Raw genomic sequence first — 24,858 nt, forward strand, 5'->3', positions numbered from 1 at the left:
GCTGGTGACGACCAGCCCCTTTTGTAATTACAGGAACATTGGACGTCCGGAATGAGATGGAGCGTCCTCGCCTTGATTCTAGGGATGAACATAAGTATTGCCATTATCGAGGGGGATTAGTAATAAGGAGAACACAGGATGAGGTGTATTTTAGTGTAGCACATAGAGTTACTAAGCTTGCCATTAATATGAATACTTTTGAGATACAAAACAAACCTGGAACTCCCTGTGGGTTAAACAATTAGAGGGTCCACAGGAAAAATCTATCGTACAAAGATGTAAGAAACGGGGAGTATTGGAAACGACCGGAGCAGGGTATGCGGCCGGGTTAGCAACAGTTAATAGCTTGGACATAGAAGGAGTAAACGAAGGAGTAGAAGAATTACAAGCAAAAAGAGAGAAGTTACTAAAACAAGCTACTGGAAATAGCCAGCAATTGACACTGGCAGGGAAACCAAACAATAATGCAATTGTCGGGGGTGGAAGAGATAGTAGCCCCCCATGCAGAAACAATCAATACAATTATTGATAGACTTAATAATGCTTCTCGCCAAACCGATAAGGAACTAATATGTGCCACGTAGGGCTCATGGCTATTGTCGAATGCTCAGCATAACATGAGGCAAATAAATAATGAACAGATCCCTGATTGGATTACTAATAAGGATCTGGAACCTTGGATTGACACAAATAAAAGCCTATGCAAAGGATGTAAAATGGGACAAGTATACCGGGCAGGCGATTGTCTGACCCCATGGACTAAGATGATTGGCTTTGTACTGGCCATCCCACAATTCCCAGAAGGGGGACAACCCCTATACGATGTGATTAATATAGGAGAAGTACAAAGGGAAAGTGGGTTAAATATCATGATGTCCCTACCAAGGCGCTTTGGGAAAGGGATGAAGATAATAAACAGAAGAATGAAACCTAAAGGGGGGTGGTAGTGGACGGGTGCCACCACAAGGGAAGGACATGGGTGTGCACACACCCCCCCCCACCGAGGGAGACACATCCGAGTGCGGATTTGCGAAAATTACCAATTGCAACCTCGAGGTACACCCAAGGGGGATACACCAGACCTGGGTAGCACCAAGGAACAATGGGACCTGTTGTGTCGCCACAATTGAACAGAAATATGAATATCAAGATATGGCTTATACCATTCCCCAACCAAACCGTTGTTTTGGTCTAAAGACACCTACGCAGATAGGAAAACCTGGTCATTTGATAATATGGGACTTACTAAAAAGGGTTGAAACTTATGTCATACCAGAGCCCAAGGCAATTCCTAAGTTAGAGGAAGCTTGGCAGAAATTACGGCAGGAAACGAAGGAAATCTTAAAGTATTATCATAAAATAGAAGAAGGCTTAAAGAAACAACAAAAAGACATTAGTACAACATTAGAGGAAACTCACCCACTTCCCCATATTTTGATAATTGGGGATCAGGATGGTCAGGGACTTTGGGCGCCTCAGTGATACAAGGCATATTGATATTCCTCATGATTGTTATTACGATATATTGTGTATTTTTACTGCTCCAGTGCCTCTGTAACAGAATGAGTAAGGCCGACATTGGTGCAGTGAAATAAGTCGAGCCTGAGGAGGGGCAGGTAGCGAAGTTAAGAATGGACAACTCCCCCGCCTCTCCAAGGCAAATGGTGTACGACGTGATAGGAAGCCATGAAATTAGGAGGGATTAATTGGGCATGGTAATTAAGGACCGGGCCGGCCAACCGTAAGATGGAGGTGGTGGAAGGCAGGTGGCAGGAGGGTGGTGAATGAGGATTGGTGTGTGATGACAGTCTCGAATTGGCACGTCACACACCCGTGGGAATGAGGGACAGGCTTGAGCAGAAAGCCTCAACCATTAGTGCAGGGTCTAAGGGGCCCCAGGAATGGTTACACCGGAAGGAGTGCATAAAGGAAAGACCACCCTAAAGGAAAGCCCACCGTAAAAGGCCACCATACGACAGGGGGGGAAGTCGGCCTCCAAATTGATAGGATATATACATGTATAACCTAGACTGGTAGAAGGCCAGAGAGTGCACGCTTTGGCAGACATCAGGCAGTGGAAATACATGTTGACCTGTTTTGGAACAATTGTCCAAAAGGTCAAAAGGAGGGACTGAAGTAAGATTTAAAAATGAGCGTAACAGGGCACGTTTAGTAGAACACAATTGCGGCAGCAAAATGTGTAAAGATGAGATGTACTAATTATTCTATGTTTAATTGCAGAAATGACCGTACCCGTTTAGAGAAATGAAACTTACAAAAAGAGACACTGACATAACCCTTTTCTGGAAAAACAAAACTTAGTAGTGGTCAAGAGAGAGAATGACTCGTTTCTCAGAAATCACATGTCCTGATGACTCATTTCCAAGAAATCAGAGGGTCCACAGGCCCCTGCAGTGAAAAGTGAAACTTATGTTATAGGCTACCTTGTATAAGTTGGACACACCTAGTTAGTGATTAATGTATAGACTTTTAAATCGATTGGACCTCTGGAGTAGGAGGTCTCGGAATATGTGTATAACTGTGTAAACCTCAAGAGATTCGGTGGAGTTGGAGCCTTGTGTTGGGACGCAAGAGCCACAGCTCCCCAGGCCTGAATAAACCGTTTTTACTTCAATTATTGGGTCTGTCTTTCTTACAACAAGCCAGTGTCGTCGACTTTGCATATCACTTAGTCCGCACTTTGGGGGCTTACGTCAATAATAAAATTAGTAAAGAGAGAATATGAGAGTAGAATGGCAGTTAACATAAAAGGGAACCCAAAAATCTTCTACTGGCATGTAAACAGTAAGCAGATAGTAAGAGGCAGGGTGGGGCCTATGAGCGACAAAGAAGCTGTTATATGCTTAGAGGCGCAGAGCAAGGCTAGAATACTCAATGAGTACTTTGTATCGGTGTTTACTAAGGAGGTGGATGCAAAATATCTGTAGAAGTGGAAAAGGTAGAAGCAATGGAAGGGGTGAAAATTGATAGACAGGATGTACTAAAAAGGTTGGGTATGCTTAAGAGTGGATAAGTTGCCTGGTCCAGATGGCTTGCATCCCAGGTTGCTAAGGGAATTGGGGGAGGAGATAGCGAAAGGGCTTGCCATAATTTTCCAATCTTCCCTAGATGCGGGGGAGGTGCCTGAGAATTAGAAAGTGGCAAATGTGACACCATTGTTCAAGAAAGAGTATAAGGACAATCCTAGTAACTACAGACTGGTCAGTTTAACATCAGTGGTGGGTAAAGTTTTTGAAACAATAATCAAGGCAAAAATTAACAGGCACTTGGAGAGGTTTAAGCTAATTAAGGAGAGCTAACACGGATTTGTAAAAGGCAGATCGTGTTTGACTAATCTAATTGAATTTTTTGATGAAGTAACCGGGAGGACTGATGAAAGGAATGCAATGGATGTTGTCTACATGGGTTTTAGGAAGGTGTTTGACAAAGTACCACATAGAAGGCTGGTTAACAAAATTGAGGCTCATGGAATAGGTAAGTCAGTGGCAGTTTGGATAAGGGATTGGCTTAAGAACAGAAAACAGCAAGTTGTGGTAAATGGCTGTTTTTCAGACTGGAGGATGATAGACAGTGGTGTTCCCCAAGGGTCAGTGCTGGGGCCACTGCTTTTTTTGATATATATAAATGACCTGGATATTGGAATACAGTGTAGAATTTCTAAATTTGCCGATGACACCAAACTTGGGGGTGTGGCAAACAGTAAGGGTGATACCAATCGACTGCAACAGGACATAGAAAGGCTAGCAGAATGGGCAGACAAGTGGCAGATGGAATTTAATACAGAGAAGTGTGAGGTGATGCATTTTGGCAGAAGGAACAGGGAGAGGCTATATATACTTAATGGCACTGTTTTAAAGAGTGTGCAAGGACAGAGGGACCTGGGAGTTAATGCGCATAGGTCCCTGAAGGTGGCGGGACATATTGAGAGAGTGGTTAGCAAAGCATATAGGATCTTGGGTTTCATAAATATAGAGGTATTGAGTGCAAAAGTAGAGAAGTTATGCTGAACCTTTATAAAGTGCTGGTTAGGCCACAACTGGAGTATTGCGTCCAGTTCTGGTCACCATACTTTAGGAAGGATGTGAAGGCCATTGAGAGGGTGCAGAGGAGATTTACCAGAATGGTTCTGGGGATGGGGGATCTTAGCTACAAGGACAGGTTGGAGAAGCTGGATTTGTTTTCATTAGAGCAAAGGAGGTTGCGGGTGATTTGATTGAGGTGTACAAGATTATGACGGGTTTGGATAAGCTGGACGGGGAAAGGCTGTTCCCACTAGTTGATGGTACAAGGACTAGGGGACATAGATTTAAGGTTTTGGCAAGAGATATAGGGGAATGTAAGGAAAAGTTTTTTAACGCAGCGAGTGGTGAGGACCTGGAACTCGCTGCCGACGGAAGTGGTGGAAGCGGAGACACTCAATGTTTTCAAGGGGAGACGGGATAGGCACTTGAGGGAAATAAACTTGCAGGGCTACAGGGATAGAGCGGGGGAATGGGACTGACTGGAGTGCTCTACAGAGAACCGGCATTGACGCAATGGACCGAATGGTGCCGTTATGTCTCTATGACTATTCCTTCAAGAGGCTCCTTAAAACCTACGTCTTTGACCAAGCTTTTGGTCAGGTCTTAATATCTCCTTATATAGCTTGGTGTCAAATTTTCTTTGACAACGCTCCTGTGAAACACGTTTTACTATGTTAAAGACGCGATATAAATGCACGTTGTTGCTTTTGCTTGGCGGGAGGGGGAAACTAAAAACACACAAACCCACACATCAAGGCACAATGTACAAAAACAAAAGATGAACTTAAGTTTGCAGAAAGTATTGACACCAAAGGTTATCTGATTTTTCTTCTGGGGAGTTGAAGGATATGCTGTTTTATAATGGGGTGTTATTCCATGTAACATGCAATGTATTATCATGGTCAGCCATTCATGGAGACTGAATAAGTTAAATTGTGATTTTACTACATGATATTCTGGATTATTGCTGATATTTTCAGGATTTGACTCCATAATTCTGTCCGTTATTCTGTGAAAACTGGAAATCAGTGGCCTTGATTATTATTTTATATCATTTTATTTGTGTACTTAACACCAATTTTTTTTTAAGTCCACGACATAAAGCAAAATAGTAGGCAACATTTACCAGGCCAGAGGTAGGTACCTGCCATTTAGTCGCACTGGGAAAGAATATTAATGAGGTGTAAGAGCACTGGGGGGTTTTCCTTGGTCTTGTGTGTACTATGAGGGGAGAGAGTCCTGGGCGTAAACAGAACTGGGGTGCAGGTCTTCGAGTTTGGTTGAACTGTGGCATGGTTCAGAATAGTTTTGAAACATTTTTATTCAAAAAAGGTTCCAAAATTACACTCCCCTGTTTTTCCTCTTTCTCTGAACTAAAAGTTAAACAACCGTGGTGAACGGATGTTTTTCTGAATGGAGAGAAGTATGCAGTGGGGTCCCCCAGGGGTTGGTATTAGGACCATTGCTTTTCTTGTTATATATAAATGACCAGTCTTGGGTAAAGTGATGCACTTTGGGAGAAACAACATGGAGGGACAGTATAATCTAAATGGTGCTACTTTGAGGGGATCGCAAGAACAGAGGGACCTGAGGGTGCATATTCACAAATCTTTGAAGGTGGCAGAGCAAGTTGGGAAGGTGGTTAAGAAAGTGTATGGGATGCTTGGCTTTGTAAACAGGGGCATTGAATACAAAAAACAAGGAAGTCATGCTAAACCTTTACAAATCTTTGGTTAGGCCTCAGTTGGAGTATTGTGTACAATTCTGGGCACCCCACTTTAGGAAGGATCTCAAGGCCCTAGAGAGGGTAGAGAGAAGGGTTACCAGGACAATAGCAGGTTTGAGGAACTTCAGTTATGTGGAGAGATTGGAGAAGCTGGGATTGTGCTCCTTCGAGCAGAGATGGTTAAGGGGAGGCCGAATAGAGATATTCAAAATTATGAGGGGTTTTGATAGAGCAAGTAGGGAGAAACTGTTTCCTCTGGCAAGTGGGTCGGTAACCAGAGGTCATAGATTTAAAATAATTGGCAAAAAAAACTAGAGGGGAGATGAGGAGAAATTTCTTCACACAGAGGTTGCTAAAGATCTGGAATGCACTACCTGAAAAGTGTGGTGGATTTAGATTCCATAGGAACTTTGAAAAGGCAGTTAGACATGTGCTTGAAGAGGACTCATCTGCAGGGTTATGGGGGAAAAGCTGGGGTGTGGGACTAAATTGGACAGCTTTTTCAAAGAGCCGGCACAGGCGACAGGCCAAATGGCCTACTGTTTTGTTGTAATATTCTATGATTCCATGATTAACTGGTAATTAAATGTGAAACTTTATCTGAAACACTGTCTTTGCAAGTGGAAATTGTTAAAAATGAATTGACATTATATTCAAAATCATCTGGAGAAACCTCAAAGGAACTCAGAAATTCATTTCCAACTTGAAGAAGTATGCTGTTCCACTTGTACAGAATCCTATTGATGAATGCTTGGAATTGTGCAGAATGTGGAGTCTCCCTTTGGCTAACAGAGTGATAGCGGGAGAGAAATATATTAGGGAAGATTTTTCTGACACCTGTCTGCCCTAGCGCTGGACAGGAGCAGCATCCTTAAAGAGCAATACTCCTGTCCAGGCCCAGAACTGCAGGATTTACTGTTCTGAGCCAGTAACATGACCCAGGGGCCCACCTAGCCAGGCCCACACCTCAGGCCTGCAGCTGTGCATCAGGTTCCAAGATCGGGGCCATCCCACTGCTGATGGAGGCACCAAAAGCCACAAAACATCCTGGGTTATGCAAAACCTTAACAACTGAAACTTACCTGCCTGCCTGCCTTTGACCTGCCCCTGGGACCCCCGCTGACATTCGGATCGGCGGGGTGCAGGGACAGACCTTGGCTCCGTATTTCACTGGGTGTCCAGTGAACATTCCTTCGGGAAAGTGAGGTGGGAGGCTGGGAACTCCGTCTCCCGCTTCATTAGCAGGCCCATCGCAGGTGTGATTACTGCAGGCACAGACCCAGCTCCTCTCACCAGGGAAGCCCTGGAAATCCTGGTGCAATTAAAAGGGACATAGCCCTATCAAAACAGGTATCCACCCATTCCTGCTCTCTGCACTCAGGGAAATGGCCATTCCTTCAGGTCAAAGAGCAAAACAATCTACCATAAGAAGTCCAAGCTCAGGCAAGACCTTCAAATAAAAGCATTAATAAAAAGGTACTCAAAGACAGAGACTTAGGGCTGGATTTTCATTGAGGAGTCGGGTAGGAGGCGGGACTACAACTTTGGGGGTTGTAGTCCCGCCTCCATCGAGTTCTAGCCAACCCACGTGATTTTGACTTGATTGACCTTGTTGAGCCCGCCCAGCGGGCTCAGCAGGCCAATTAAGGGCCACCCGGCAACAGGTGACATCACAGATTGATATTTCATCTGTCAAGACCTTTTGACAGATGAAATATCAGCGTTTCACAGCTGTTTGAAACTGTCAAACACTGACAATCTGTATTCTAAGTTAATTCCTTCCTCTCAGGATGATTTAGAGATCTCCCCAGAACAGAAAGCTGAATGTTGCAATTTTTGACAGCTCGCAGCCATTCTGCTTTCTGTGCCGGTGAGATGAGGGACTCCCGAGACCTGAAGGAAGGAAGGCTGTAAAGGTAAGTATAGGTTAGTAGAACTTCTTTAAACACTTTACACATACCAAACACACTTACCTTTGCACTTATGCACCCATCACTCACCTGAACACTGAACATCTCGACCCCTCCAAGCCCTTCATCCCGACGGTCCGCCTCCTCTAACTTGGCGTGGTTTGGAGCCGTCGGGAATCCTACACTTCAACATTAAAAATAGGGATTAGGCTAAAAACTGCCTGTTAACTACCTGTTAACAGGCAGTTAATTGGCACTAATCCGCTTCCCGCCTCGGGGAGGCAGGTCCCAGTGCGGGGCGGGTACCCGCCTCCTTTGAAACTAGCATGGAGGCGGGTTGGGTTTGGGACCCCCGATTTCGGGATTTTAACTCCCCACACACCTCCAATCCCGCCTCCACGGCTCAATGAAAATCCTGCCCAATGTTTTAGTTAAGTTTAAATCACGCTATTTTGTAATAGGTACATTTTAATACTTCAAAGTTTATTTTTAAAATCTTAGTCAGTGGAGTAGGAGGGTAAAATGGCAGACCAAAACAATTTTCTAAAAGTATTTTGATTTATTTGATTGATTCACCTTCACCTTTCTTTTATTGGTAGGTGAGTCATTTAAGATTGGTTATTTTCAGTAGTCCTGAGAGGTTTTTCATCAGTAGTTTTCTAACTACTTTTCTTGGTTCAAATTTGTACTTGAGCCAATTATAAATGCATAGTTGTCAAATTTCAAGTGTGCAGTTAATGTGTGATGAATGCTTCTTGCAAGATATAGATAAATAGACCAACTAACCAACCTAACCTGGCACAAATTCAGTCAAATATTCAAACCACTGACGTATAGTGGAATCTCCAAACAGATAAACTATTTTTCTACGAAGACAGTCTGTAATTCTTGCAGGAGTGTCAAAGCGGCGAATGTTGCAGGTCGTTGACATCCACTGGTCCTTATAATAAAAGCCAGATGGTGATACCATAGGCTTTCCCCGGACACAGTCTCCCAGAACTGCGGCTGAAAATAAAGAGATCGAAGATACAGGAATCGTGATGCATTATACCTTAGGTTATCAATACATTTTCATAGTTTCTAATATACCAAATCTCCAATTTAATAGTCATGAATTTACATTAGCCTTACCTGCCCGGGGTGAAGGCTCTATGGTTACATAATTTGCGACACTGGGTAATATGGGTCTCTTGATGTTGACTTCACTGAAAATGTAAATGAAAATGTATATATTTTACATTGTACCAATGTAAAAATTGAATACATACAGGAGATAACCCAAAACTAATTTCTAAAACTAAAAACCTATGCCTCAAGATAGTTTAATATCGAAACCTTTAACTTCAATTTATTTTGACAGAAAGGTTCATAAGGTAGCCATCCTGATAGATCCGAGGTAATGGCCCCAATATTTATGGGGGGGGCGGAGAAAGGGGAGGGAAGAGTTCTGGATGGCAAACCCGTACTTGTGGGCTTCCCAGACGTCCTGTAGATATTAATTGGAAGACGCCTTTTAAATTTTTTTCACCAGGTTTCCTGTCCAACAGCCAGCCAGGTTGACAGGCAGCCTGCCTGTCTGGCGGGAAAACCTGGGGCGCAAGGCCGTAGCCAAGGAGCAAAGAGCAGGTGGGGGGGGGAGACTTGTGGTCGGGGAGGGTGAGAGATAGTGGGGATCGGGAGAGTTGGAGATCGCTGCGGGGAGATCGGGGTTTGGAGATCGTGGAGATGGGGGGTGGGGCGATCGCAGGGAGGGAAGCAGGTAAGCTTGTTGAGTCTGGGGGAAACACTCCTGCTCCTCCTGGCCCACAAGCACTGCTGTAAAGGCATTTACCTATAGATCAGCTCTTTTCGCCTCCTTTTACCTGCTGGGTTTCCCAAGGCCCCGGAAACTCAGCCAAAATGAGTAAAAAAAAATGTTTTATGTTAAAATGGAGGCTCGCACCTTCCTTAAATGCTTCTGCTGACCAATTTGCCTCCCAAGAGCGGATTGAAGGAATAGAGAGGTAGAGAGCTTTAGGGAGGGAATTCTAGAGTTTAGGGCAGGGCGGGCTTAACAAGATCAATCAAGGGAAAATTGCGTGGGTTGGCCGGACGTCGTTGGGGGCGGGACTAAAACCCGAGAACCAGCAGTCCCACCCCAACGTGCCCCCATTGATAAAATCCAGCCCCATGTGATAGAAAATATTTTAAATATTCCATTTATTATTTTCTTGACTTTTAACTCTTTCCTCTGTGCCACATACCACTCCCAGTCTGAGAGGTGAATCAGTTCTATTGCCTCTGCCAATACTGCACTTGTGACAAACCTTAGAGGTCTATGAGAGTGGTCTACATTGAATTGCCATTCAATTTTCCATCCTACACTGTGAAGAAATACCTGAAATTTCTTAAATTAATGAGGGCTCCAAATCAATGCACCAAAAAGGATTTTAAAATTCTCATCCTTGTTTTCAAATTCCCCCATGGCCTTGCCCCTCCCTATCTCTGTAACCTCCCCCAGCCCTACAACCTTCTGAGATATCTGCATTCCTCTAATTCTGGCCTCTTGCGCATCCCCAATTTTAATCGCTCCACCATTGGTGGCCGTGCCTTCAGCTGCATAGGTTCTAAACTCTAGAATTCCCTCCCTAAAACTCTTCGCCTCTCTACCTCTCTCTATTCCTTCAAGACACTCCTTAAAACCTACCTCTTTTTGCCCCAATATCTCCTGATGTGGCTCAGTGTCAAATTTTGTTTAGTAATGCTTCTGTGAAGTGCCTTGGGATGTTTTACTACGTTACAGGCACTATATAAATACAAGCTGTTGTTATTGTTGTTAAGTACTGTCGTGCTCTGGGAGGTATTTCATGTTCAAGTTTTTAATTGACGAGGTCTGGATCTAGACCTCGTACATCTATCACAATTTGGCTCAGAACGAGAGGTGGAAAATCAAAATATGAATAAAAGAATGTAAGTGACATACCTTTGGAAATAACGACTCTCTTCTCCAATTAAGAGGCCTTTCTCATATCCTCCTTTAGCATGGTTGATACGAGCAGTGCAGGGAAGCTTCTTTGGTTTGTAACAGAACCAGGGCTCCCCAGTCCTGACATCAGTAAAGTTACAGAATGGTTTAGTTTTAGGCAAACAAAGATTACACACAGTGGTTTCTGAAGTGCCCCCATATTTGAAGGCACTTTTAAAATACACTCTATCCGACCGTTCCTCACGTAGTCTTTCAAGTACTTGGATCCCTTCACTGGGATGAACTAAGGAAACGGACACTTCAACTTTCCCTGGCCAAGATAAATTAAAATTTAGATAGTAAAATCCATTTTGGTTATCTATAACTGTTCCTGCTGAACCAGCTTTTAAAGCTGGGGTGTGAATCCAGCCTTGGAGATAGTCACCCCCATATTGCTTTGGGTTTCCTTCAAAATCATTCATACGCAGCATCACTTGTAACTGATCTCCAACATAGAAAGTCTTTCCAGAATTTAAAATAACAAAGCGAGTATGTGATGGGTTGCTGCTTTTCACAAAGGGCACAACAGGCTTGGGTGGTTTTGGCCATTCAATCATTTTCATAAGGAATGTACCCTCTGACCTTTCTTCAGGGGTGAAGCTCTGATTCTGGTAGCCACACTGCGACAATTTGTGTGTCCAAGGGGTCTTTATTTTTTCCATTTTCTGCCTCGTTGCGTGATAAAACTTTGAAGTTGGATAACTCCTCCATTTGGGCTCTGATCCAGAAATTGAATATTTATCATACTATGAAAAGGAACAACAATTTTAATGAATATGTTTTCTATTGCCATCGCATACATGTTATTTCCCAACATACATCCTCCTCCAGTCAAAAAAGCAAGGAAGGGTCGTTCAGATCACAGAATTCTTCAGGATTACTACACCATGATTAAAGGAGAGAAAATAAGTCTGTAGCAAGTCTGGCCACAGGCTCCCAGACAACATAGTGAGCTTGTCCAGCCAGTGCCTGACACTTCCCAGGTCAGCAAAGTTCCAGCTTTAATCTGCAGTGTGTGCAGAGTTAGCCTCAGCACTCATAGAATCATAGAATAGTACAGCACAGGAGGCCATTTGGCCCATCGAGTCTGCACCGGCTCTTTCGAAGAGCAATCCAGTTAGTCCCACTGACCCGCTCTTTCCCCATATCCCTGCAATTTTTTCTCCTTCAAGTATTTATCCAATTCCCTTTTGAAGGCTGCTATTGCATCTGTATCCACCACCCTATCAGGCAGTGCATTCCAAATCCTAATCACTTGTTGCGTAAAAAAGCTTTTCTTCATGTCGCCTCTTTTCTTTAGCCAATCACCTTAAATCTGTGCCCTCTCAACCACTGGAAACAGTTTCTCTTTATTTACTCGATCTAAACCCTTCATGATTTTAAACACCTCTATCAATTCTCCTCTTAGCCTTCTCTACGCTATGGAGAACAACCCCAGTTTCTCTTCTCTATCCATGTAACTGTAATCCCTTATCCCATTCTAGTAAATCTCTTTTGTACCATCTCAAAAGCCTTTATGTCCTTCCTAAAGTGTGGTACCCAGAATTTTTTTTTTTTTATATTCGTTCATGGGATGTGGGTGTCGCTGGCATTTATTGCCCAATGCTAATTGCCCTTGAGAAGGTGGTGATGGGGCAGTAATTGGCCGGATTGGATTTGTCCTGCTTTTTGTGGACAGGACATACCTGGGCAGTTATCCACATTGTCGGGTAGATGCCAGTGTTGTAGCTGCACTGGAACAGCTTGGCTAGAGGCACGGCTAGTTCTGGGGCACAAGTCTTCAGCACGACAGCCGGGATGTTGTCGTGGCCCATAGCCTTTGCTGTATCCAGTGCGCTCAGCCGTTTCTTGATATCACGTGGAATGAATCAAATTGGCTGAAGACTGGCTTCTGTGATGGTGGGGACCTCAGGAGGAGGCTGATATGGATCATCCACTCAGCACTTCTGGCTGAAGATGGTTGCAAACGCTTCAGCCTTGTCTTTTGCACTCACGTGCTGAGCTCTGCCATCACTGAGGATGGGGATATTCATGGAGCCTCCTCCTCCAGTTAGTTGTTTAATTGTCCACCATTCACGACTGGATGTGGTAGGACTGCAGTGCTTTGATCTGATTTGTTGACTGTGGGATCACTTAGCTCTGTCTAGCATGCTGCTTCTGCTGTTTAGTATGCATGTAGCCCTGTATTGCAGCTTCCCCAGGTTGGCACTTCATTTTTAGGTACACCTGGTGCTGCTCCTGGCATGCTCTTCTGCACTCATTATTGAACCAGGGTTGGTCCCCTGGCTTGATGGTAATGGTAGAGTGAGGGATATGCCAGGCCATGAGGTTACAGATTGTGATGGAATACAATTCTGCTGCTGCTGATCCCATTTAGCCACACAACACGATGGAGGATGTCCTCGGTGTGAAGACTGGACTTCATCTCCACAATGACTGTGCGGTGGTCACTGTTACCAATACTGGCATGGACAGATGCATCTGTGACAGGTGAGGACGAGGTCAAGTAGGTTTCTCCCTCATGTTGGTTCTCTCACCACCTATTGCAGGCCCAGTCTGGTAGCTATGTCCTTCAGGACTCGGCCAGCTCAGGCAGTAGTGGTGCTACTGAACCACTCTTGGTGATGGACTTTGAAGTCCCCCACCCAGAGTACATTCTGTACCCTTGCTACCCTCAGTGCTTCTTCCAAGTGGTGTTCAACATGGAGGAGTACTGATTCATCAGCTGAGGGAGGGCGGTAGGTGGTAATCAGCAGGAGGTTTCCTTGCCCGTGCTTGACCTGAAGCCACGAGACTTCATGGGGTCCGGAGTCAATGTTGAGGACTCCCACGGTCACTCCCTCCCAACTGTATACCACTGTGCCACCACCTCTCCTGGGTCTGCCTGCTGGTGGGACAGGACATAGCCAGGGATGGTGATGGCGGAGTCTGGGACATTGGCTGAAAGGTATGATTCTGTGAATATGACTGTCAGGCTGTTGTTTGACTAGTCTGTGGGACAGCTCATCCAATTTTGGCACAAGTCCTCAGATGTTAGTGAGGAGGACTTTGCCGGGTCGACTGGGCTGGGTGTGCCCTTTTCGTGTCCGAAGCCAGTGCCTCGGTCGATGCTGGGTGGTCCGGCCGGTTTTATTCTTATTATTGACACAATAATCCAGCTGAGACCGAACTCGTGTTTTATATAGGTTTAGCATAACTTCCAGGCTTTTGTACTCTGTGGCTCTATTTATAAAGCCCAGGATCCCATATACTTTACTAACTGCTTTGTTAACCTGTCCTGCCACCTTCAAAGATTTGCACACAAGCACCCCCGGGTCTCTCTTCTTGCACTCCCTTAAACATTTTATAATTTAGTGCATATGGTCTCTCCTCATTCTTCCTACCAAAATGTATCACTTCACTGCATTGAATTCATTCTGCCATATGTCCACTCATTCCACCAGCATGTCTATATCCTCTTGAAGTCTATCATTGTCCTCCTCACTGTTTACTACACTTCCAAGTTTCGTGTCATCTGCAAATTTCTAAATTGTGCCCTGTACCCACAAGTCCAAGTCATTAATGTACATCAAAAACAGCAGTGGTCCTAGTACTGAACCTTGGGGAGCACCACGGTATACTTCCCTCCAGTCTGAGAAACAGCCATTCATCACAACTCCATGTTTTCTATCCTTTAGCCAATTTTGTATCCGTGCTGCTACTGCCATTTTTATCATCACATGGGCTTCAATTTTGCTAACAAACCTTGTATGTGGTACTTTATCAAACTCCTTTTGAAAGTCCATATGTACAACATCAACTGCACTGCTCTCATCCACCCTCTGTTACCCCATCAAAAAAAACTCAAAATCTATTTAATTAAACACTATTTGCCCTTAACAAATCTGTGCTGGCTCTCCTTTGACAAGCATGGACCGGTAAAGTGGCTGTTAATTTTCTGCTGGATTATTGTTTCTAAATGCTTCCCACCACCAACATTAAACTAACTGGCCTGTAATTGTCAGGTTTATCCTTCTCCCCTTTTTTGAACAAGGTTGTAACATTTGCAATCCTCCAGTCCTTTGGTACCATCCCTGTATCCAGTGAGGATTGGAAGATTGTGGCCAACTGCAATTTCTACCCTTACTTCCCTCAGCAACCTAGGATGCATCCCATCCAGACCGGGTGACTTATCCACTTTAATTACCGCCAGGCCTGTCTAGTACCTCTATCTATTTTTAATCTTATCCAGTATCCCAGAAAACTCCTCACTGACCATAGCTTTGGCAAAGTCCTCTTCCTTGGTAAACACCAATGTAAAGTACTCATTTAGTACCTCAGGCAAGCCTTCTACCTCCACCAATAGTTCTCCATTTTGGTCCCTAATCAGCCCCACCGCTCCTCTAATGACCCTTTTACTGTTAATGTGCCTACAGAAGACCTTTGGATTCCTTTCACATTAGCCACCAATCTATTCTCGTACTGTATCTTTGCCCCTCTTAGTTCCTTTTTCACATCTCCTCTGTACTTTTTTTATGCAGCAGATTCTCCCTTGTATTATCAAGCTGACATCTGTCATACCTACATTCATCCTACTCTCTAACTCATTCGTCATCCAGGGAGCTCTGGCTTCGGTTGCCCTCCCTTCCCCCCTTGTAGGAATGCACCTAGACTGTACTCGAACCATCTCCTCATTAAAGGCTGCCCATTGCTGCATTACATTTTTGTCAGTCAGTCTTTGACTCCAATTTACCTGGGCCAGATCCCTCCTCAATTTGTTAAAAGTTGCCCTCCTCCAGCTAAGTATTTTTATTCTAGATTGCTCCTTGACCCTCTCCATAACTAATCTATACTTTACAATACTATGATCACTATTCTCGAGATGCTATCCAACTGTGACATTTTTCACTTGACCTACTTCATTCCTCAGGACAAGATCCAGCACTGCTTCCTTCTTCATTGGGCAGGAAACACACTCTGAGTTAGCGAGTGGAAAAGTATATAATCAGTCAGTGCTCCCACTCCTGATCTCTATCCAATGACTCCTGTTGAAAGACCATGTGTGGCATAGGACAAGAACAGGGTTGGGTTTCACTATGATGCCCGACTACAGGTCAGGTAGCCTAAAGGCTAAATAATGATAAATATTTGGTCAAAGTACTGGAAAGCACCCGCTGCTCATGAAACTATATCCCAGTAGGATTAGTTTTCATACCGCCATTCATAATCTTGAGAGCTTTAATTAGTTCAGTTTTATTCACATGGGCATTGTTACCAATTTAAAGTATTTTCAGTCAGTAATGTTCAATAAACACCAACAACCAGTGAATGACAACAGCTTAATTGTGTAGAAAACTGAAGACAGACAGTCAGACAGACTGAAGATTTGTGGACTTCAATCAGTTGGCACAGCCTCAATTCTTTAATACAATGCACATCTGCCTTGCTGTTTACATGTTACAAAAGAGAAAGTCAGAAACAACACTTACAATTCAAAAGCTTTAAAATTGGATAATGTTCCTCATTAAAATGAGGTCACTTGCTATTTAAGTGCAGCACTAAAGAACACCAGGAACAATGAATTGAAACTGGCACTTCTTATTAATGTTTCAGCACTCAGTAGAAAGACACAAATTCAATACCCCTACTCTGCTCAGATCCCAGTGTAACGCTGCACCAGTGCAGCAGAAGCTACATCTATTTGCAGAGGGTTGATGGGGATGGGGAGGAGAGAAAAAGCACAAGGTGTCCTCACCAGATTACTGTTGTGCACCTCCTAGCATGTGGCCAAAGGGAGCATGGGCAGGGGCCTGGAACACAATGCCCACCATACAGTGGGAATACATAACCCAGCACAACCCGAACAGGGAGAAACCCCAATCCTGGTTCAAAGACAACAGAAATATGCCCATATTGAAACTTTCCATTTGGAACATGTGGTCCACGAGAGATAAACCATCACATTTTTAAACACTGCTCCTTTGAACCTTGGTCAATATGATGGTTTTTCTCTAAAACATTCTGGTTTTACCACGCTACACACCTTTATATTACGCAAGTGTAGAATCAGCATCAGCAGTGTCATCAGAACCAACAACGTGAAAAGGGACCGGGGTATGGAGAAGGAAAGAGCAGTTTCTTTTGTGGCTTGTTCATCCATACTGGAAGGTCACTGTGCACCAGTGCATAATCAGTCTGTTTAGCACTTCTGCTTTGTAAATCTGCAACAAAAAAGCACTAAGTAAATTTAAGATCAAGATATCACTGGGACCTGATACAGTAGTTTCTATTCAAGCATCCGAAGGGAAGCCTCTCACTATAATTTCATAAAATGCACTGGAAAGTAAAATTGTGCCAGAGGACTGGAGAGTGGTAAATGTGGCATCCCTCTAAAAACAGAGACGGGGGTAAGCCAGGTAATTATAGGCCAGTCGGTCTTACTTCAGCTGTTGGTGAACTACTAACCTGTATGACTAAGCACTTGGAGAAACACAAGTTAACAGTGCCCGTCATCATCGATTTCTTAGACGAGTCATGCTTGACCAACCTGATTGTTATTTCTTCAATTCTGAGAGCATACATAAAGGACATGTAGTTGTATGGATTTACAAAAAGCACTGGAAAAGATACCACAGAATAGACTAATAGCAAAGATAATAGGATATGGACTTGTGGGAACTTGGTCACATGCACAGAAAGAAAAACAGAATATTTTTTAAATGGTGAGAAACTATTAAATGTTGGTGTTCAGAGAGATTTAGGTCCTCGTACAGGAAAGACAAAGTTAGCGTGCAGGCACAGCAAGCAATTAGGGAGACAAATGGCATGTTGGTCTTTATTGCAAGGGGTTGGAGTACAAGAATAAGGAAGCCTTACTACAAATGTACAGGGCTTTGATGAGACCACACCTGCAGTACTGTGCACAGTTTTGGTCTCCTTATCTGAGAAAGGACATACATGCCTTAGAGGCGGTGCAACGAAGGTTCGCTAGATTGATCCCTGGGATGAGAGGGTTGTCCTGTGAGGAGAGATTGAGTAGACTGTTCCTATACTCTCTGGAGTTTAGAAGAATGAGAGGTGATCTCATTGAAACATACAAGATTCTGAGGGGGATTGACAGGTTGTTTCCCCTGGCTGGAGTGTCTAGAACTAGGGGGCATAGTCTCAGGGTAAGGGGTCGGGCATTTAAGACCAAGATGAGGAGTAATTTCTTCACTCAGAGGGTTGTGAATCTTTGGAATTCTCTACCCCAAAGGGCTGTGGATGCTGAGTCTTTGAATATATTCAAGGCTAAGATGGATAGATTTTTGGACCCTAGGGGAATCATGGGAGATGGGGATAGTGCAAGAAAGTGGAGTTGAGGTCGAAGATCAGCCATGATCTTATTGAATGACGGAGCAGTCTCGAAGGGCCGTATGGCCTACTCCTGCTCCTAATTCTTATGTTCTTATGAAATGGTTGGAGACCAGAAAACAAAGGCTAGAAGTAAAAAGAATTTTCTCCAGACTGAAAATGGCATTTCACAGGGGGCTTTTTTGGAACTTCATGCCATTACACAAGGGAATCAAGATCAAGTACACTAGTTAGTTCAAGCATAGATAGGAGGGGGGCGGCAGTGGTGGGAACAACTGGACCCAGGCAGGAAAATGGAGACGGGACTGGTGGTTGTGGGAAGGAGAGAAGAGGAGCAGAGAGGAAAGGAGAATTGGTGGGCTGCAAAGGTGGGAAGGGGGAAAGAGGAGGTGTGGTAAACCACTGTCGTTCACTGTGTTCACTATTGTTGTTGTTGTTGTCGTTCACTCTTGTTTCACTGTTATACCTGACTATGCCTCAGCTGACTCCGCCCTTGGCTACCTGGTATAAGGACGGCTGCACGGCAGCTCTCTGCCATTCGGTCGTCCACTAGAGGCATAGTCCTGATCTGTTTGTAGTTGCATTCAGTAGTTAATAAAAGCCTGTTGTTCTGAACTCTACTCGGCCTTTTATTAGAATCGATAGCACATCAATTTTATTAACTACTGACAAAAAAAAAAAAAATAACGATGCTACAGATACTTAAGATCAAGTGCCTGGAACTCGACCCGCAAGAACCGGACTCGCCTGCTAAGTTCTCACACTGGTTGAACTGTTTTGAGTCTTTTCTGGCTGCATCCGGCGAGACCGTCGCCGACAAGCTCAGGGTGCTGAATTCGAAAGTAAACCACCGAGCTTTTGCCCTTATCCGGGACGCTACGAGCTACCAGGGGGCTATCGACATTTTAAAGGAACAATATGCACGCCCAGTCAACTATGTTTACGCAAGACATCTCCTGGGGTCCCGCAAACAACAGCCCGGGGAACCCACAGAAGCATACATACGGGCGCTGAAGGAACTCGGCCGAGCCTGCGAATGCAAGCAAGTATCAGCCACGGAACATATGGAGGAGCTCATCCGGGACGCCCTCGTTGCGGGCCTCAGGTCCACTCACACACGGCAGCGACTGCTGGAAAGTAGCGAGCTCGACCTGAAGGCGGCGATTTCACTCACCCTTTCGTTGGACGTAGCCCATCGGAACATGGAGGCCTACTCCCCGGACCGCGCGGCCGCCTCGTGGATGTCGCGGCCGCCATCTTGGGACGTGGCGCCGCCCCGGGCCCCGGCCCCAACTGCTGCAGCGATGTCCCGCCCGAGCCAGAAATGTTATTTCTGTGGCCAAACCAAACACCCCAGGGCGCGCTGCCCGGCGAAAAACGCTGTCTGCTCTGCCTGCAGTAAGAAGGGACATGACGCTGGCGTCTGCAGAAGTCAGAAGACCCCTACCTTCAGCAGCGCCGCTTGCGATTCGTGGGAGCGGCCATCTTGCCTTCCTCCAGCCTCGTGGGGATCGGGATCGTCATGGGCGCCGCCATTTTGCCAACGGGCCCCCGACTCACCCACCGCCTCACCAGGGTTTTACAGCGACGCTCCCGACTCCACAGCGGCCTCCATTACGCTGGATCAATCCAGACCCCATCAGCTAGCCAGGTCCACGATGGACATCCAGGTAAATGGCCGCGCCACAACTTGCCTTTTTGATTCCGGGAGCACGGAGAGCTTCATACACCCTGATACGGTACGGCATTATTCCCTCTCGGTCCTGCCAGCGCGCCATCGGATCTCCATGGCCTCAAAATCTCACTCAGCAAACGTCGGCGGCTACTGCGTAGTGACCCTTTCGGTGAGGGGCTCCGTTTATAAAAATGTAAAGCTCTTCGTCCTGCTACATCTCTGCGCTGCTGTTCTGCTGGGGTTGGACTTTCATTGTCACTTTAAGAGTGTCACCTTGACATACGGTGGACCTTTTCCCCCACTCACTGTCTGCAACCAGCAGTTTTTAAATTGCCCACCGCGCCCCACCTGTAGTCTCTCCACCCTCAAAATCACACCCCCCCCCCGTTCGCTAACCTCACCCGCGACTGCAAGCCTATCGCCACAAAGAGCAGGCGATACAGCACCGGGGACAGATCCTTTATAAGATCTGAGGTGACGCGGCTCCTGAAGGAGGGGATTATTGAGGGTAGTACCAGCCCCTGGCGAGCTCAGGTGGTAGTCGTTAAGACCGGCAACAAGCAGCGCCTGGTCATCGACTACAGCCAGACAATCAACAAGTACACCCAGTTGGACGCATACCCTCTCCCCCGCATAGCCGACATGGTTAATAAGATAGCGCAATATCGCGTTTTCTCGACCATTGACCTCAAGGCAGCATACCACCAAATCCCTATCCGCCCTGAGGACCGCCAGTACACAGCTTGAGGCAAACGGCCGTCTTTTTCACTTCCTCAGGGTTCCTTTCGGCGTCACCAACGGTGTCTCCGTCTTCCAGAGGGAGATGGACCGGATGGTCGACGAGAATGCGTTACAGGCCACGTTTCCCTACCTGGACAACGTGACCATCTGCGGCCATGACCTGCAGGACCATGACACCAACCTTGATAAGTTCCTTCGCACGGCCCAACTCCTAAACCTCACGTACAACAAGGAAAAGTGCATATTCCGCACAACCCGCCTCGCTATCCTTGGCTGCGTGGTGGAACACGGAGTCATCGGTCCTGACCCTGACCGGATGCGCCCCCTGATGGAACTTCCCCTGCCCCACGGCCCTCAAAAGGTGCCTGGGCTTCTTCTCCTATTACGCCCAGTGGGTCCCTCATTATGCGGACAAAGCCCGTCCACTTATCAAGTCCACTTCCTTTCCCCTGACGGCGGAGGCCCGCTCAGCCTTTCACCGTATAAAAGATGACATTGCCAAGGCCACCATGCACTCGGTGGACGAGTCCATCCCCTTCCAGGTGGAGAGCGATGCATCCGACTTTGCCCTGGCCGCTACCCTTAACCAGGCGGGAAGACCCGTGGCCTTCTTTTCACGAACCCTCCAGGGCTCCGAACTCAGACACTCCTCTGTGGAAAAGGAGGCCCAGGCCATTGTGGAGGTGGTGCGCCACTGGCGGCACTACCTGGCTGGAAAACGATTTACCCTGCTTACTGACCAGCGTTCAGTTGCTTTTATGTTCAATAATAAGCAGAGGGGCAAAATCAAAAATGACAAGATTTTGAGGTGGAGAATTGAACTTTCCACCTACAATTACGACATCTTGTGCCGGCCCGGGAAACTCAACGAACCCTCAGATGCTCTATCGCGAGGCACATGCGCCAACGCAATCGATAGACTACGGGGCCTCCACAACGACCTCTGCCACCCGGGGGTCACCAGGTTCTTCCACTTCATCAAGGCCCGCAACCTGCCTTACTCCATCGAGGAGGTCAGGACCATGACCAGGAGCTGCCCAGTCTGTGCAGAGTGCAAGCCGCGCTTCTATATGCCTGACAGAGCAAACCTGATCAAGGCCACCCGCCCCTTTGAGCGCCTGAGTGTCGACTTTAAAGGGCCCCTCCCCTCCTCTGACCGTAATGTGTACTTCCTCAACATAGTTGATGAGTACTCCCGTTTCCCTTTCGCCATCCCCTGCCCGGACATGACCACCGCTATGGTCATTAAATGCCTGCACAACCTCTTTGCTTTGTTCGGTTTTCCCAGCTATATTCATAGCGACCGGGGCTCGTCCTTAATGAGCGACGAACTCCGTCAGTACCTGCTCATGAGAGGTATTGCCTCAAGCCGGACCACCAGCTACAACCCCCGGGGGAACGGACAGGTTGAAAGAGAGAACGCGATGGTCTGGAAGGCGGCCCTCCTAGCCTTAAAATCTAGGGGCCTTCCGACCTCCCGTTGGCAGGATGTCCTACCTGATGCGCTCCACTCCATCCGGTCACTGCTGTGTACTGCCACCAACGCCACCCCCCATGAGCGAATGTTCGTTTTTCCCCGGAGGTCCACATCCAGTACCTCACTACCACACTGGCTGACGTCCCCAGGGTCCGTCCTGCTGAGGAAGCATGCAAGGTCCCACAAAACGGCTCCCCTGGTAGAGAAGGTTCACCTCCTCCATGCCAACCCCCAGTACGCCTACGTGGCATACTCGGACGGGCGGGAGGATACAGTCTCCATTAGAGATCTGGCACCCTCGGGGTCCACTGACCCGTCACCATTGCCCTCCACCACGACCCCCTTCGACACGGCCCAAAATTCAGTAGACCCAATTCTCACCCGTCCATTCCACCCCAGTAGACGGCATGCCGCGACCCCAGGACCCGCCGGAGTCCACTCGCCCACCCAACACCAAAGGGGATGATACGCCGGTGCTCGATCCCGTTCAAGACGCGTCGTTGGAAGCTGTACCATCTCAACCGTCGCCACGAAGATCTCGACGGCAAACGAGGCCGCCCGACAGACTCACCTACTCGAACTTTTGATACACTTCACCCCGCCGGACTTAATTTTAAACGAGGGGTGAATGTGGTAAACCACTGTCGTTCACTATTGTTGTTGTTGTTGTTGTTGTCGTTCACTCTTGTTTCACTGTTATACCTGACTATGCCTCAGCTGACTCCGCCCTTGGCTACCTGGTATAAAGGACGGCTGCACGGCAGCTCTCTGCCATTCGGTCGTCCACTAGAGGCATAGTCCTGATCTGTTTGTAGTTGCATTCAGTAGTTAATAAAAGCCTGTTGTTCTGAACTCTACTCGGCCTTTTATTGGAATCGATAGCGCATCAGGAGGGAACGGGGTGGAGAAAACAAGTCAACAGGCACACAGGGTAGGGGTAGGGATGATGGGTTTTGTCAGAGGGTTGGGTTTTGGTTAAATGCCGGGGGGGGAAAAGAGGGTGTAAGAGTAGTTCAGGCTCCAGTTCGTTTTCTGTGTGCGAAGGGGTGCCAGGATAGGTTTTCTTCTCAGGACCGGAGTTCCTTCTAGGTGAGAGGAGGCGAGGTTGTTGGAGTTCCAAATTGTTATTCAGCAGGTGGGGAGAAGAGGGAGAGACAATGGGCAGAGAGGAAGAGGGGATGTGGATAGAGACAGGGAAAAGGGTGGGGGGGGGGGGGGGGGGAGAAGGAGGGTAGGGGGCAATGGGGAGACAGGGATGGGGGTGGATCACATTGGGCCTGGGCCAAATTTCTTCTCAATGGGAGACGGCAGGGGAGCTGCACATGGTCCATTTGGTGGTGCTATGTGCTTCTCAGTAGAGGGAAGGGCAGGTCTTTCACAGTGGGGGCAGAGTTGCAGAGGGTATATTTACAGCTCAGTGGGTGGGAGAAAGAGAAGTTCCTAGTTCTTTCTCTGAGCAGGAAGGGATGAGGGAGTGATGCCAGAAGAGGTTTTCCTTTCAGTGATCAAGTTAAGAAAGAAAACAACTTATATTTACATAGCACCTTTCGCGAACTTAGAACATCCCAAACTGCTTCACAGCCAATGAAATACTTTTTCTTTGATGTAGTAACTGTTGTAATGCAAGGAAACCTAGGGACTGAGATCTCAAGGTCCAGTCCTCAATAAAGAACTATGATGAGGGAGCATAGATATCTTGTGCAGGCAGTGAAGATGGTTGCCAGGTAGATGATGGAAAAGTGTGAAGAGTCCACTACTTGCATCTGCAACACATTGCAGGAAGTTTCTCATGTTATGCAGAACACCCTGGGGAGGGACAGTCCAAGAAGGTTCTGCAGCAACAAGGCAGCAGGAGGAAGTAGTGGCATAGACTGGAAGCCCACCACTGCTTCAATAGATGCGTTGAGGGTCAGCTTGCATGCCCCACTAGCACAGCAGTTCCAAGACATGGTTGGGACTATTCTGTCTGTAATGACACCAACTGGTAGCATCTCTGAACCTGTGCCCTGCACCAGTGGGTTGCAAGGAGTGGGCGTAGATATCACTGTCTTGCCCAAAGGTGGCAATGAACCAGCATCTTAAGGTCCCATTCAAGGCAAGCACATGACAGAACTTCAGACGTGGGCCTAGTATCCCTCGACACTATGAGAAAGGCTGCCAGAGCTGGTCACTCTGGGACAGCTGCTTCACTGAGACGTGAGTCACTTCAGGCTTCCAAGGCTCAAAGGTAACCATCCAAGACACCCACTGCACAACCTCATCTCACTAAGGAAGCACCGCACAGAAATAGTAGACTAGGACCTAAAGCAAGTAAGTTAGCTAGCACAAAGGGTAGGCACAGTTTTAAGAAGTAGACGTAGATAGGGTGAATTGATTGGCAGCTTTGGGTAAATGTTGTTCTGCAAAGTAAACAAGGCTTGACCATATAAAATGTTTGAACCTTTTGCAGCTAGATGATGTCAGGGGAACTAGAAACTTTAGTCTTATGAAGGAAACAAGCAGGAAAGTGTGAACTGACTTTATTTTGTGTGTCTGGTAAGCTGTGTCCTCCTTTCTCTAGCTGCTGGCTGATCTCTCCTTCCTTTGCATCTTCCTTATACGGTGGAGATAGATGGCTTTACCACCCCCCACCCCCCGCGTCTTCATCATCCCTTCAACTTCTGGAAGCAGAAAGCCTTTCTTCATTGTGATGTTATGTAGTACAGAACATGCTTCAATAAAGAACAAACTTGAAAAAAAAAAAAGAACTTGATTTTCAAAGGTGAAAAGCTAGGAACAATGGCGGTCCAAAGAGATTTAGGAGTCCATGTACACAGCTCACTAAAATGTAGTAGTCTGGTACAAAAAACGATCAAAGGCTAATGGAATGTTAGCCTTTATAATGAGAGGGCTAGAATATAAAGGGGAGGAGCGTTTTGCTGCAGCTATACAAAGCCTGGTTAAATCACAC

General features: G+C 46.4%; 1 protein-coding gene across 3 annotated transcripts in view; it reads right to left on the reverse strand.

The window, feature by feature from the left end:
• Nucleotides 1-24,858, reverse strand: part of LOC147107705 (NXPE family member 3-like) — a 93,097-nt gene that overhangs the window by 18,397 nt on the left and 49,842 nt on the right. For all 3 annotated transcript variants that reach the window (XM_086006932.1, XM_086006931.1, XM_086006930.1), the window contains 4 exons: nucleotides 16,706-16,883; nucleotides 10,642-11,429; nucleotides 8,811-8,884; nucleotides 8,475-8,684 (listed from right to left, as the gene is read on the reverse strand). In XM_086006932.1, the coding sequence (XP_085863058.1) occupies nucleotides 8,475-8,684; nucleotides 8,811-8,884; nucleotides 10,642-11,429; nucleotides 16,706-16,822 (1,189 nt within the window). In that variant the 5' untranslated portion in view covers nucleotides 16,823-16,883. The remainder of the gene's footprint in view (nucleotides 1-8,474; nucleotides 8,685-8,810; nucleotides 8,885-10,641; nucleotides 11,430-16,705; nucleotides 16,884-24,858) is intronic.

This window comes from Somniosus microcephalus, chromosome 14 (genome assembly GCF_052327205.1).
Source record: "Somniosus microcephalus isolate GS21.2 chromosome 14, FLI_Smic_1.0, whole genome shotgun sequence".
Taxonomy (NCBI): Eukaryota; Metazoa; Chordata; class Chondrichthyes; order Squaliformes; family Somniosidae; genus Somniosus; species Somniosus microcephalus.